This window comes from Amblyomma maculatum, chromosome 2 (assembly GCF_055883805.1).
Source record: "Amblyomma maculatum isolate TAMU_Amacu chromosome 2, ASM5588380v1, whole genome shotgun sequence".
NCBI lineage: Eukaryota > Metazoa > Arthropoda > Arachnida > Ixodida > Ixodidae > Amblyomma > Amblyomma maculatum.
In genome coordinates this window covers 116,340,978-116,357,332 of record NC_139345.1, presented here as the reverse complement: position 1 = coordinate 116,357,332, position 16,355 = coordinate 116,340,978, and the positions used below count along the sequence as shown (strand labels likewise).

The following is a 16,355-nucleotide window of genomic DNA, read 5'->3' as shown; positions in this document are numbered from 1 at the left end:
ATTATTGGTTATAACAATTGCATTTGGTTACTGAGTGCAAGCCCTAGCAGGAAAAAGCTCGCAAACACTGCGACTATGCCAGCCAAACCACATCAAGAAGTCCTAAGAATAGTCAATTCCCTGTGGGACATCATTTGCGCTAAAAATCATTCACTCGCAGAGAGATATCAGTGCAGTGAAAGCTCGTTAATTCACAACTCGTTAATTCGAAATTTTGGATAATTCGAAATAGTCATCGTGGTCCGGTCCGCAGTGCATAGAAGTCTATGCGCGTAACAGCTCGTTAATTCACTCAAAAATTGGCGCCGCCACCCATAATTCGAACTGCGCGCCGCCAAGCGGCACTGTTAAAAACCATCGTTGGAAGCTTTCACGGCAGAATGATAGATGGCACAACCATCGGGGAGCCGCTAGGGTGCTGGAACAAGTACTAAACAGTCTTTCCTGCCGCGACTCCTTCGAGGAACGACGTTTTAGTGTTATCGACCACGGTTTCGTGTTGCATTTCGTGAGCCCTCGTTTTGCACGCCGCTTGTTGTGAGCTTGTATCCGCGAGATGTGTTCGCGTGGGAAATACTGTGCCAAGACGGTGAAGGAGAAAGTGGCTATTTGACGCGAGGTGGATGAACGGAAGGCCAGCAAAGTGGAAATCGCGAAAAAGCACGGGATTCCACCAAGCACGTTGTCGACGTACGTCCGAAATAGGAAGGCCATCGAGGATGCCGTCCACAATTGCAAACTGCTTCCACCACTGTGGCTTTGCTGCCGGAAGTATGAAAGAAAGTGGCGACGATGGGAGTCCGGAGCCTCTGCCTGCGGCTGTGCGTGCTGTGCTGCAGGACGTCAGTTTTGATGATTACGTTGGAGTAGACAGCGATGCAGCAGTGTGCGGTGCCCTAGGTGATGAGGACATTGTCGCTGAAATTGTTGGGGAGCAGTCTGTCCCAGAAGAGGCAGAAGACGAGGACGACGACGAGGAGCAAGAGCCCGTGCGTCCATCCGCGGCAGAAGTTATCGGAGCGCTGAATATCGCGCGCCTTTTCTTCAGCTTTGAAGAGGGGGAAGAAGACTCCCTGCGTCGCATTCGCATGCTAGAAGACCGAGTGAGTACGGTAGCCCTCAGAGAGAAGAAGCAGAAGATGATAACAGACTTCTTTGCTAAATAAATGTTTTTCGTGCCCTCCGGGCATCAAACGCCTTCATTTTTGCTCACTTTCATTAGTTCGAATTTTGGTTAATTCGAACTGGCCTGGCGGCCCCGTGGAATTTGAATTAACGAGCTTTTGCTGTGATATATTGGCGTGAAGCAGTCAAATTAAATTTAAGCTGATTGATTACATATTTTTGCATAAAGAGAAAGTGTAAGCTACTTCCTCTTTAATAAAATTTCCCAAGTTTCTCATGTTTTCTTCGTTGTTTTGGCTTAGCCCAGTTATTACAATTATTGGTTATAACAATAATATTTTCGTGGCATGTCAATACTGTTACAAGTGGGCTTGACTGTATTAGTTTCAGAACTCACCGATCACATTATCAGGCATTTGCAAAGTAAGACGTCATTGCAATCGGCCTCTAAACAGATGCTATTGCTTGTAAGGAGGCTCCACTTTTACTGCGTCACACGTGCAAAGAATGCTGCAGAAGGCCTTACTATTTTGAAGTAGCGCTGTTATATTCCTAAGAGAATGCCTTTGCGTTTGATATCGGTACAGTGCTCCCGTAGTTGCAACGAATGGACAAATACATGCTTTTCTACTCATTTGGATTGTCCGGAAAGTATGGCGAGGAACTGATTTCGAAAACTCGATGCGCTTTTTCCGCGATTCCTAGTCATCTGTTGTGACCACTACCGGATTTGATGTGATGCTAATTTAGGTTGAAGGAGAGAAAAATAAAAGGCTTCCAGCTGTTTCATGTGCCCGTCTTGCTGCATACCTTATTTCCCGCTATTTGTAACGTACAAAAAGCGTGTAATGTCTTTCGCGTTGGTAATTACGTTCATATGTTAGCCTGCTGTCAATCTCTTCGTTTAATGAGTGAACTGTATAAAAATGTCATTCTACCAGCTTAAACATATCTCACCTATTTTTTCAATAAGTGCGACCGTTTTTTTTTTTTTTTTTCCTTTTACGAGGGAACGCTATGCAACCAACCTAACAGCAATATGTTTTGGAAGTGAAAAGAAATCCAGACACGCGGCATTTGATTAGGACTGCGAAATACTTTTGCGGTACTGTCTATTATCTAGCGAATTGATTGTTAGTTTAGTGCCCATTGGTAGAGTGGTGCATCGTTGACTCGATAATTAAGTTGTTGGAATAGAACCTTCAAGTGCAACACAAGATCAAGCTTGCAAACCTGAGACTCCAGTCTTTACTGAACTCTCTGGCCACAAAAAGATGAAGCCTAATTCAGAGGGAATTTCAATGCAAGTGGAAGGAAAACGTCTTCGTAGGCATCCTTCGAAAAAGCAAGGATTTCTTGTGGGGTCATATGATATGGAACATTTACATCACTCATTCGATATTGCTAAACATTTTTTTCAAGCAATTGCAATCTCTGCTCAGATTTTCGGCATTAAGTTTGGCATTGCAATCGCAAAAACCATTTCGCACTTCTGTGAGTTAACTAGCGGCGGCAAATGCGACGTTAACAGATTCGCCTCATTACATGTAAGCGAATAGCCGCACTAGAAACAGATCGCCTTTTTGATTTCTCTCTAGCTCGGCAAAGTGTCATCATCACAGACTAGAAATCGCGGAAAAAACTAAACCTAGGTTTATATAATGCCCTGTCTGTCTGTGCTAACATTCTAAACGAGACAAAAACAACTATTTTTCGAATCACTTCATCGACAGAAGCTGTGTACTGGGATTCCACATTCAAGGTGCTCTAACAAAGAGCCTAGCTTCACGAAGCCAGCACAAAATCAGCGCTGAGCGAGTTTTGCTGTTCACAGCGCCCTCCGTGACTAGCACAGCGTTCCAAAGAAACGAAATAAAACGCTGCATATGGTTCTCGCTTACATTTTATCATCCCAATAAAGATAGCGAGGGAGCAGCCATACGTCAGCAAGCTTACACTCGCGGCTACCACAGGCGACCGCCACGCCGCAGCTCGGCCCTGTGCTTGCTTCGAAGGCCGGCTGGGCTGTTCGGTTACTTTTGGCAAAAACGGTACATTTTTCATTAGGTAAATTCACTGTAGTGTGAAAAGGTTTTTCAAAACATTGTTTTGTAGCTACCCGGTAGTTCCATTTTTAGATAATTAGTAAGTACATTTTTTATGCTCCCTCTAGTCCCAATTAAAATGGTTTTACTGCAGTGGAAAACTAGTACGTTACATACAACTTTTTTTCCCCCATGCAATCAGTTAGAGACTGCTAGTCAAGTAAACATATCAGTGCCTTTAATCCCTATTTCAAGCTGTACTAATGCTTTTAGGTAAACTTGCAAAAAAAAGTAAAAGGTATAGGCCGCGTTGCGGTGGCGTAGTGGTTAAAACGCCCCGGCTACTGACCCGGAAACCCAAGTGCGAACCCAACAGCTGGCAGTTGCATTTCAATGGAGGCGATACGGAGTGGCATCCATGTGCTGTGCGATGTCAGCGCATGTTAAAGAACCCCAGGTGGTCGAAATTTCCGAAGACCTTCACTATGGCATCTCTCATAGCCTGAGTCGCTTTCGAACGTTAAAGCCTACAAACGAAACCAAAAAAGGTATAGACCTAAAATACTATCCAGTCTTGAATCACACTAAGGCACACTTCTGGTCATTCAAACAACTCTGGTCCCTTGAAATTTGGAACAATGAGTGCCTAATGAGGTAAAATACAGAGAGCCATGCTCAGATTCCAAAAATATACAGTAAAGCTTCATTAACAAAGAAACAGGCAATAATGAATAACTACACATAACAGAAAATGTCAGCACTGCAAATTCCAGAACCAACCACTGCAAAACAAAGGGTACAACAGAAGAATTACAACTACATAATATGGCAATAATTTATTGCACTAGAAGCAAAGCGTGTAAATGGGCCTCTCAAATTCAGCACAACCTGCATAAGTTTGGATCTTACCGGCCTAATGATGGATAGACAGCATGTCTCATGTCTCACTTTTTTTTTCCTTTTCGCACTTCCCTTTCCTCATATCATGACTCCATAAAACGGCTCGAAATAAATTGCCAAATGCCTTTTTTTAGTGCTACCTCTTCCCACAATCAGTGCGGAAAGAGGCTGTTTCTTCCTAGACACTTGAGACATCAGCAAACTTGCATTTCGCTTTTGCACGTGCTGTCTCAACATGCAAGCGCGCACGCGCGCACACACACACACACACACACACACACACACACACACACACACACACACACACACACACACACACACACACACACACACACACACACACACACACACACACACACACACACACACACACACACACACACACACACACACACACACACACACACACACACACACACACACACACACAGCAAAAAGGTGGCATCTGGGTTTAAGTCACTTGCCTGTTTTCCGTGAACAATGCATCTGTAGAGGGCAAGAACTTGGCCATCACTATTCTTAAGGTACACCTTGGAGTTCATGCGAGCGCCCTTGTTCTCGGGTCTATCAGCATCTGTATCTTCTCTGCAGGGTAATAACAAAGAGCAAAAGAAAAGTAAAAAAGGGGCAGTCGATAGAACCATTTTAAACTTCATGCTTTTTGATACATAACATACTAACACTTCTTGAATGCGTCCGACGGCAGCAATACAATGAGCACGTATGGGAACATAGACATGCACCAGTGATCTAGAGCTTGCTTTATAACGTACATTCAAGCAGTTTCTAAGCATAAGCTGCCCCTTCACAGAAATGGATTATCATGTCGATCAAGCTTTTCCACCAATCTTCATCCACTCCACCTTTTTCAAACTTTTATTGCGGGATGGATGACAACCCTAGCTCACCCTTCAGTATCAGTTGATGCAACGCTGCTTGTCCTATGTCGTGGTGCATGGCCGACTTTACCAGGGCTCCTACACGAGGCAGCTCCATTTTTCCCTCTTCGGCGAGGACTTGACTCTCCTCCACTTGCCGACTCCGCAGTCTCATTCGCTGATGTTGTTGTGTCAGTCCCAGACTCTGAGCCAGAAATGCTGGACACTTCCTCTGGAAGAATTTGAGCAACGGGTTTTTTTCTATGACAGCATGAAAGCATCATCGAAAAAAAGTACACGTGTTTCTCTAGTATGGAGCCATTAATAACACACCGCCGTGGTGGTGCAGTGGTTATGGCGCTCAACTACTGCACCCAAGTATGCGAGATCGAATACCGGCAGCGGTGCCTGCTTTTTGAGGAAGGCGAAAATCAAGGCACCCATGTGCTTTGTGATGTCAGTGCATGTTAAAGAAGCCCAGGTGGTCGAAATTTTTGGAGTCCTCCACTGCAGCATCTCTCATAGCTTGAGTCGCTTTAGAAAGTTAAACCACACATACAAAAAAAAAAAAAAAAAAAAAAAAAACAATAAGAAAACATACAAGGAGAATTACACTGACAATAATGCATTAGCGATCCCTACTAAAAGCAGTTTGAAAGATTTTTCAGTTGAAATATTTTCTACTGAAATCAATAACATTGTAGAAGTACGAGCAATTCACCACTAATAGTAACTGGTGCCTGTTCTTTTCACATGTAATTTTTAATGTTGGTTCTACAGGCTGGAAAAAAAAAATAGAACTTGAGAGTCCAGCTTTCTGATCCTAAGGCTGCTGCTGACTAAACATGCACGCCTGTTATTCTTCAAATATCCAGAAATAAAAATGACTAGTTAAATTAGATTCTGCAAAAGACATATTTACCCATCATGTTCAAGAATTCTTGTTCAGTGACAGCTCTTTCTCCGCATAACTTCTGCTTCAGGTTATATCTGTGCCAGTCTGCCTTGTAGTGCTGCACCTGCAGCATAAAAAGAAAAAAAGAAGGAAGCCAAGAAATATTGTGAAATCACTTGTCTGCAGCCAAGAGGCATCATAACAAAGCCTGACCTTTCTTGTGCGGCTAACTCAACCCACTTACAGAGAAGTGAACAATTACTGCTCAATCTTACAACTTCAGGTAAATATACATTTTTTATAACTTCATCTGGTTTGGTTTGGTTTGGTTTGTGGGGTTTAACGTCCCAAAGCAACTCAGGCTATGAGAGACGCCGTAGTGGAGGACTCCGGAAATTTCGACCACCTGGGGTTCTTTAACGTGCACTGACATCGCACAGCACACGGACGCCTTGCTTTTCGCCTCCACCGAAAAGCTGCCGCCGAGGCTTCATCTGGACAGCTAGGCTTGTTGAAATTATCTCTTCCTTATTAGACACATAAAGTTGCCCTTATGACTAATAAACTTGCCATGAATTGAACAAATCTGCATTTTATGCCTGATCTGTGTGCTTACCACGACTCCAATGTTTTTGCATTTGAATGTCACCATGCTTAGAGACTGCTGCAAGCCACAAAGCACCTTCTCTGATTATCATGCTCAAGTGTTCCAATTTCCTAGCAAACAATTTACTAAATAGAGTCAGGAAGCACTATACACTTATTCAACAACTCTGATTGCCAATTTTGTTCTGAGAGTAGCTCCAAGTGACTCAAAATGGCAACTAAGACATTTTCTCCCTAAAAGGGACGCCGAGGACAAAAGCACACAATCAATTCTCTCAGTAAAAAAATTGATTCTCTGGTCTATATGGTTAAGCTGACATTTGCCAACAGCCAAAGACAAAAATAGTCCTGAGAAAATCAAAGTTAAAAATTATGGGGGTGCTTGCTGATCATTGTACCATGCCAATGTGTCAGCATTAAGTTTTCTCCCTTTCTTTTTTCAAATTTTGCAGAGTCATTCTCAGAAATATGAATTTCTGCTTAGTCGCTCTCAGTCATTTAAATTTTTTTTTTTTTCAATTTTTGGTTTTTCCAGTGGCACACCACATTTCCAGCTTTTCCCTCTTTCCCATACAAATGAGGAGATGGGGATTTACTTCTTTCCACCTGACAATGTCGGCAGATGGCAAAGTGTACACAATGCTATGCTTGACATTTGCTTTTCTTCCAAGTGAGATTTATAATGCCAAAGCACAAAACCTTTCGGCCAGCCAACTGAAACCAGTGACGTCCGTGCTGGAAAAAATTCTACGTCAACACACACATTTTACTAGCAAAGTCAATTTTCAATTTGTTCTCAATGGCCCTCTAACAAAGTTCTACTCAACCTAACCAGACTTCATACTGACCAACAAACTGACTGACTAAAGTTTTAGCAGGTTAATTTCCTGCTCTCTTGCAGGAGAGTTTAAAACCCCCCTTAAGGAGTGCTAAAAAAAAACGTGCAAAAACAAAACAAAACAAGGAAGCCCCATTACCTGATCCTCTCGTGACTCAAACTCGGCTCCACAAAGTGAGCAGCACATGACCGTCGACACTTTGAGGTCTTCACTTTCTGGGATGGGCACTGCATCGGCTGGTAAAAAGTCAGGAAAGCTTTCCAGGTCATCCCACCCGCTGCGGCAAATAAACACTGAGCACGGTATCAGCATCTAACTATACTAGCATGATTTCCTTGTATAGCTGCTCCGAGTACCAATGCCGACAGCCCCTGAATTAACCCCAGTTGAAACAAGGTCAAGTTCAAAGGTAACGAAAAATGCAACTTTAAGGGGTACTCTCTTCTAGTGGGTATCAGCAAAGAAATTGAGAATAAAGTAAACACGTGGTGCCTTTAATACATCATTCAACAAGACAACAGAAGAGCCTGAGAGAGTGTTGCTGTCTCTAAAAAATGAAGCGCAGCTGGCTTTTGCTTTCTTCAATAAGTTTTGTTACAGCATAGTTTCATGCATCCATGTTTTTAGCTGTACCTGTTTTTCTCAAGCAAAATGCATACAATCGTGCACTTCATCAAAATGCACAACATAGAAAAAAAATGGATTCAATTTCATGCAATGTGCTTTTTTTCTTGGTTTCTCAGTGTACATCTACCATAGATCACATCGTTTCGAGGCCCTGAATTGGCGCCAAAAACTCGCAGCCCGAGTTCCATTCCGGCAGGCGTGCTTTCCATTATGAAAAGTTGTCTAATGTAATGACTTTGTAAAAAGCAAAAATGATTTTAGTGACACAGACAACTATGCACTTTCTTCAACAGAAGAGTTAATCACAAGTTTCAGCAGCGAAAGTGAGTGAGAGGAAGCCTGTCTCCCCCCCCCTTCCCAGGAGGGTGCTTCGAGAGGTACTACCACACTTTGAAGAAGTTCCGCTGAGATCTTAGCTCAATTGAAAAAAAAAAAAAAAAAAAAAAGTTTCTAATACATGTTTACAGCCCAGTCATTAAGTGGCAATCCCTTTCTTTGTGATGAGTTAGAAGGCCCAAAAGAATGCTGACTGAAGCAGTAGTCAGTGGGGAAACTACACCTGACAGGAAAGGGTTAACCCACAAAAAAAATTAATTTGGAATGCCAATGTATCAATTGCTTTCATAAAAACAGCTTTCGAAAAGGTCAAACAGAAGAAAGCATGACGAATATCTCTATTATGACCACATTTTGTTCATTCAGAATTGATATGCTGCTGCCACAGGTTATCTTGGTTCTTCTTATTCAAGGCTGATACTCATTGTAGGCATGCCTTAAACCTGACACAATTGAAGATCATATGGCACATAGCTCCCCACAAATCCTGCCTCCAAATATGTACGGGCAATACGAGAACAATGGTCATCCAGGATTTTAGGACAGCTAACACCCTTTAGTTAGGGTTAAATTCCAATGTAAAATGATAGCACCTCTGAACCATTAAAGCATTTACGGGAGCAGTGAATTGTAGCTATCCATATGTCTATTGAAGTAATGTCCGCAGAAATGCCTAGAAAAGGAAAAATGAGAGTCACACAAACAGAACGGAGAGGAAAGACACTTGAGGTGTTTGGAGAACTCCATATGTATAATTTTAAGCTATACAACACAATTTCATGAAAAACAAGAATCTGGTACCTTTCTTTGCAACTAAATGAAGCAATCCACTAGATGAGACAGTTAACAAGGCACACATTCAAAATAAAGCAAGATAAACATATTGAACATGACGCATATTGTGGAATGGAATCGCAATGGACAGTTATGGAGCTTGTTCTAGCAAGCCTTGCATAACGCATCAACAGAAATAAAAGCTGCATGATCAGCACAATTAACCAGACATTTGTGCAGATACAGGAAATGCATTGGTGAAATTAAAACCCCACCATCTATCACAGTCCAAATCAATAAATAGCTTGTAACTGTAGCTGATGAAAACATAGCTAAGAGGTGTCCCACTTACAAAGATGGTCAGCTGTTCACACAGAATGCAACCCACTGAAATTTTCAGATATATGCCAGGGAAGATGAACCTATGCTATTGTGAGAGCTTCAGTACATCTAGGTCCAATAGACCTCTGCATTGGGCGAGATGGATGTCGAAACGCCTCCTCTCTGGGCTGTTGCAAACCAGTTCCGCTGACTTCCACCGTGCTCACGTCAGGAGCACACAACAGCTCAGAGAGCAATATGGTGACGCCCAGGGGGCCCTCATTGCCAAGTTCTCATCAAACAGAATACATGGTGGCACCTATTCGATACACAAAGCACGGTGACTAGGTACAAATAATACCAACAAATAAGACCAACCTACTAAAAAAATATTACAGGAATAGCAACTAGTATCATATTGAAAGCATAAGTATCAGCTGCCCCCTCCCACATGGCGCAATAATTTTTTGCTGTGCAGACCAGTTCATTTTCTAAGCAAGGATAAAGCTTCACTAGCACATATTTCACGTGGCAACTGCCACCTTCAGTTTGTGTATTGCATGTTACTTAGCAGCTCATCGATTGCAAACATTATAAATGCCCTTACCATGCCTAGTGTCGGGTGATGAGTAGAATTCCTGTTCCAGCGGTGGAGTGCAGTTGGCAAGTGAAAGACCAATAAGGTAGCGCTCAACCTTGAATGGGTCTGTAAGCTGCCAGGTAAAGAAATTTGGATAGGCCGCAGGCTCAGCAGAAGTTGGGTTTGATGTAGACGGTCCAGCTGATGCTTCAGACATACTGAAAAATATGCAGAAGCATAAAAGATTTTAAATCCAATTCAGATAATTCATGTATGGTAGAAAGCATAAGCCTATTCAATAAATTTAAAACCACGGACGCAAATGTATGGTAGAAAGAATAAGCCTATTCAATAAATTTAAAACCACGGACACAACGGCTTCAAGTCCAGCACACAGATGCAGGCAAACTTCCATGTGTGACAATTTTATTTAGGTAAGTTCCCTAGCAGGTACACCCTAGATGCAAGGCTTGAAAACACTGTTGAGAATGTGTTGTCATTCTGCACAGCCAGATGTGTAATTACATATACGGCCTCACAAAGAACATGATACTGCTTAAGTAACCACCTAAAGAGCCATCATACAAGAATAATCACGCTAATACACGTTAGTGATAGCAACAATGATGACACTATGAATAAATCAATAACTTATAACTCACAGCTAACCTGGGGTTTACGCTGATTGCGTTTGTTATATCTGAAGCTCACAACAAGTGGATTTCCTATATTACTGAGAAAAATAGAGTCAATTAAGAACAGTGTTTATTCTTTTAAAACATCGGTTATGTGCATGCGTTTTCTGAAAGCACTACTTATCACAGCATTTTCTAGCATCCCCAGTGAAGCCATTTGTTTCTCTCCAAGGCCCTTGCTGGAAGATATATATATAGTGGCTGCACAGCAACCATAGTTCTGCATAAAGAAAGTAACAAAATTCCCATAAAGAAAGGTGTTAGGCAAGGAGACACAATCTTCCCAGTACTATTCACAGCTTGCTTAGATAAGTATTCAGAGACTTGGAATGGGAGCAGTTAGGGATAAGGGTAGATGGAGAATACCTCAGTAATCTGCGATTTGCTGATGACATTGCCTTGCTAAGCAACTCGGGGGATGAACTGCAAATAATGATTGATGACCTAGACAGGAAAAGTAGAAAATCTTGAAAATCAATATGCAGAAGACTAAGGTAATGTTCAAAAGCCTCGGGAAGGAACAGCAGTTTACATTGGGTAGCGAAGTACTGGAAGTAGTAGGCGATTATGTCTACTTAGGACAGGTAGTAACCGCAGATCTGGACCATGAAAAGGAAATAACAAGAAGAATAAGATTGGGATGGAGCGCATTTGGCAAGCACTCGCAGAGTATGACTAGCAGCTTGCCGGTATCACTCAAGAGGAAAGTATACAACAGTTGCATCTTACCTGTACTCACCTATGGGGCTGAAACGTTGAGGCTAACCAAGAGAGTTCTACTTAAGTTGAGGAAAACCCAGAGGGCTATGGAACGAAAAATGGTAGGGGTAACATTAAGAGATAGGAAGCGTGCAGAGTGGATCAGAGAAATAACTCAAGTTACCGACATTCTAGTGGAAATTAAGAAGAAGAAATGGGCATGGACAGGACATGTAGTGCGAAGAGAGGATAACCGATGGTCGCTTAGGGTAACAAACTGGATTCCAAGAGAAGGAAAGCGTAGCAGGGGGCGGCAGAAAGTTAGGTGGGCGGATGAGGTTAAGAAGTTTGCGGGGGTAAAGTGGATGCAGCTAGCACAGAACCGGGTTAAGTGGAGAAATATGGGAGAGACCTTCGCCCTGCAGTGGGTATAGTCAGGCTGCTGCTGCTGATGATGATGAAGGCCCTTGCTGTGATGCAAAACTATTGGTAAACTAACTATCGAGAGTAATGACAGTTTTTAATCTATCAACACCGTAAGAACTATCAATAGCACCCCTATCTATAGTTTTTACACTATTTAAAAAATATCAATACAGTCGACAGAATATTTACAGTGTTATCAATAGTAGAAACAATAGTATTGTTATTGATAGTAATGCTATCGATAGAAAGACTGTCAGTGATATGGCCAAGTCATTCCGGTTTCATAGTTTTACGAGGTTTAATGTGCTAAAAGAAATCAGGCTATCATGATGGAGGTCTCCGAATAAACCAAGGACGTGGTATCAAATCCTGGCCTGAGTGGCTACTTTTCAATGGCAGGGAAAAGCAATGCAAGGCCCCCATGTACTGTGCAATGTCACCATGTTAAAGAATCCCAGGTGGTCAAAATTTCCGGAGTCCTTCACTTCGGTGTCTCTTGCAGCCAGAGTTGCTTTGGGGAGTTGAACCATACAAACCAACTAAAACAGCATAATGTCCGGCCATTTGTGCGTCAACGACTCGTTGCCACAATTCTACTTTAGTTAGATTGCGAAACCATTCGACAATCTTGCTCATCATTCCTTGGTCCATAAATCCCACCATAATGAAACAGTTCGAGACACCTCCCCACGGTTCTATTTAGGCAGGCTTAAACATTTCCACAGCAAATGATTCAGAGTAGAATGTTGGCATCTGCTCGGCCAATTGCTATCAGTATCCATGCAACTACACACAGCTCATGTGACTCTTCAGGCGCGTGAATGATGGCCATGCGCAGCGGCTCAATCTTGGACGTTGCATACGGTGGGAGAAAGATGGGTGGCATAGACAGGGAGAGCGGAATGTGGTGTGCTAACAGTTGTCCCACATGAGTAGGACCTTTCTGCTGTGCCCTGTCATGTTGTGGTAGCCAACCAGCCACTCAATGAGCAATCCGAGTATCATCCAGGCCTTTCTGTTGTGTCTCTAACACACTGGAATGTTACTCATTAATTAAACAGTTTACTGACTTTTACAAACTATTCTTTTTCTTCACAGGAAAGCTTCAAACCTAAATTAATTAATACCCAGCTGTGGAGCTGAGAAATATGGCAGAACCATTAAAACTTAATTTTTCCATATGGCAGTCTCATTTTTTCACTGGCAGTCCCCGTCTGCAAACACTGACGCCGTGGACATGACACACAGTGCAGTAACGCTATGCAGCTCTATGAACACAGCGACTGCTGCGCCACTTAAGTTGCGTGCAAAGCGTGTCATTAACTAAGATGCAGATTTTGTTAAAACTATAATTGAGAGTACCAAAATTGCTTAAACTAGAATGAAATGAATAAATAAGCTAAACAAACCTGGCGGCATCTCTGGTGGAGTGGTTTTTCTGTTTTGAACACATTTTAAAACGAATCAGGCAAGATTAAAGAATAAAAGTAGCTGTAATGAGAAAGAGTAGCATGCCTTACGTTGATACGAACACTAATACCAGTAAGTATAATGCTGTGGCATAGTCATAAAACGTAGTATATTCACTTCAGACACTCCAAACAAATGAAATGTTAGTAGCAACAGAAGGATACAGAATGGTGCCACCATCTGCTAAAACCGGACTATGCTGAACAATTTAAAATAAAAATTCCTGGTTAAACCGCGAGTTCTCCCCTCGATACTGCCAACAAGTGGTAAGATATACCAGAACATGCCAATATTTTTATACTCATCTCAAGCAGTAGACTGTTTAAAACACTACGGCCTCCGAGACTTCCCAAAGACAAATGGAAGCTGCCAGAACTGCCAACTCGTGCGCAACAGGATGGTAACGCAAAGGTTACTGTGGTTTCCATCAGAATAAGTCATGCCTTTGAAGGCATGGGTCTTCGACAAAAGCATCTGGCAGAAGAGTGCAGTTTCGAAGCACTGTATACGTCCCACTGAGCATGGCTTGCTACTGTTGGAATGTTATTGGAGTGTTCACAGAGGCAGCTTTACAGATGCCAATTTTGAACAATATTCCACACTGAACTTTAAACTGCTACAGCCACCAATCACCCAGGATGAAATCGAGAAAGTCTAAGAGGGAAGCAAAGCATCTTGCCTTGCAAAACATCAGTGGACTACTGATGGGAATATTTAGAGACCGAGCGCCAACAAACCACTTAAGCAACACACCTCCCAAATCTGAATTGGCTACTTTTCGAAGAAACTTTCTTGCTTTGGGATCAGCATTTATACTTGCAGTTAAAATGTTGTCCCCGCTTTCGGATATCATCAAAATGGTCAACTTTGATCGTGTCTTCAAGTCACAGTTCTTCACTCCTTGAGCAGGTTCAATAAGATTAGCCTTCTTCATTGCGACACTGAGAGCTTTACTTTTCGCAGCTGAAGTAGAACACGGTACACAGCCCGGAATCAATAAGTGGATTGGCAGCTCTTGGAATCATGAAGTCATCCATGAAGTCATCTTGGGGCGTCCAATTCTCAAAATTGCAAGGATACAGCAATGCAGCTAGCACAAGCCACATGCATGGAGAAAGTAGCAATTGTACAAAGTAGCAAAGCATCAATTGCATGCTGCCTGCTAACAGCAGCAGTATGGAATGCCGCCGACTGTGGAAATTATGCTGCCACAAAATCGGCTCGGCTAGTGAGCCATGCCATGCAACAGCGCTGATATGCCTGTCGGCACGCAGCAGGCCTGCCTTCTGCAGTTCCAGGGCTATGTATTTTTACTCCTTTTTTTTGTGAGGGGGGAAAGGAAAGAGGACTTCATATGTCATACATCTGTGAAACTCTACGATTGCCATGCCTGTGGGAAGTGGGAATTTTTAGATAGTGTGGTTGAATTTAAAGGGATGAATTTCTTCAGCTGCGTCTTTTTCTGCATTGTGCTACTTATAACTTCCACTGTTATAACAAACTCTCAGTTATTTCGAATGAGTTTGGTACTACGGTCAAAAAATGTATTATGGCAGTGGCTCTGCAACCCAAATACAGTGAACAACCCTGGCTGCAAAACTGTGTTAGTTAAGTATTATATTTATATACCCTATAGTCATGCTTCTTGCAGCCTCAGTATGACTTCATAAAACACATTTAGGACCTGATACAATGTGTCTAAATAAAATCCACTAGCGTTCAGTGTGATATATGAGGAGGCAAATGTTTAAGCATGTGGGCTTTGATTTTATGACAGTTACTTTTGTTGCCAAACTGCATTCGTTCACACAAATGGTAATTTAACTACTTTGCTATCCTGTTGCTCTAATTCAACTCTCCTGCCATTTCTGTGAGACCTGCTTCATACTCGTTAAATGGCACTTTCTTGCATTTTCTTTTTGGCTCGAAGAGTCTGCGTGCTCTTGCATGCGGAAACTGTGCACAAAAAAAGCCAGGCACTGAAACTTGAGCTGACAAGTGAAAGGTGACGCACAAACTAGAGTTCGAACAGAATATAATATGAATGAAAGTTAATGAAGACGTTATTCAAAGCATAGCGGCATGAGCAAAAGTTGACGACAATGATGGCTCGGTTTGGTTTATGGGGTTTAACGTCCCAAAGCGACTCAGGCTATGAGAGACACCATAGTAGAGATGTCTGAAAATTTCGATCACCTGAGGTTCTTTAACGTGCACTGACATTGCACTGCCCACAGGTGCCTAGCTTTTCACCTCTATCGAAAAGCTGCCACCGAGGCCGGGATTCGATCCCGCATTTTTGGGCATAATAGTCAAGCGCCCTAACCACAGTGCCAACCCGGCAGGGCTGATAAAGACAATGAGGTCCACAGCACAAGAAACCGGTAGTTCAACACACGGACTATGATGCCAGCTGAGTGGTCCAAAGCAGTGGGAAGGAAAGCAGATCTGTTATGCCGCTCCGGGTTCGGATCCCAATCAAGGCCATAAGTGGCAGGTATTTACACGACATGAGCAATAACCTTACTACATGAAATAAACAAGCCCAAGAAATGCTCACTTCATGGTGGACACCTCGACTGTGCCACGAGTGAAGAGATGAAGGTAGGAGTGAAAGTTGATGAAGTCAAAGAGATGATGTAGTGAAGAACGAAGAGGACGAATTTACACAATGTGGTCATGAAAGTGGTGTCCTCAGCTCAGGACCTCATTGGTTCGCTGCCCTTTTTTTCTCTTTCGTCTGAAGAATAAAGGCCATTGGTGCGTCTTGCTACCTCGGTCGCCTTCTGCATTCGATGGCTGCTTGTGTTCGAATCTGCATAAGATATGCCACTAAACAGCTTGTCGCAACTTGAGTGCTTTAATTTAGTGATCATTTCGCCGTTGCCCTAGATTACCATGCCAAGGACCCTACTGAAAGACGCCGGACACACCATATACGCCGACGATATAATCTCTTGGGTGCACAAAGGCAGCGACGGTCACATCGAAACACTGCAACTAGCAATCGAGACAATAGAGGAATACCTCGTGGGTACGGGATTACGATGTTCGCCGAAAAAGTCGGAACTCCTACTCTACCGCCCCACGCAGAAGGGCAGACCACCCGGGAGTTGTCGGAATGCAGCAACGACCAAGC

The 16,355-nt window shown here is 42.8% G+C and overlaps 1 protein-coding gene across 2 annotated transcripts in view; it reads right to left on the bottom strand.

Moving 5' to 3' along the window:
- LOC146199641 (tRNA endonuclease ANKZF1-like) overlaps nt 1-16,355 on the bottom strand; it is a 45,695-nt gene that overhangs the window by 28,181 nt on the left and 1,159 nt on the right. For both annotated transcript variants that reach the window (XM_084595162.1, XM_084595161.1), the window contains exons 2-6: nt 9,954-10,144; nt 7,427-7,524; nt 5,871-5,967; nt 4,979-5,180; nt 4,535-4,655 (exon numbers count right to left, since the gene is read on the bottom strand). In XM_084595162.1, coding sequence (XP_084451288.1) covers nt 4,535-4,655; nt 4,979-5,180; nt 5,871-5,967; nt 7,427-7,524; nt 9,954-10,143 — 708 coding nt within the window. In that variant the 5' untranslated portion in view covers nt 10,144. The remainder of the gene's footprint in view (nt 1-4,534; nt 4,656-4,978; nt 5,181-5,870; nt 5,968-7,426; nt 7,525-9,953; nt 10,145-16,355) is intronic.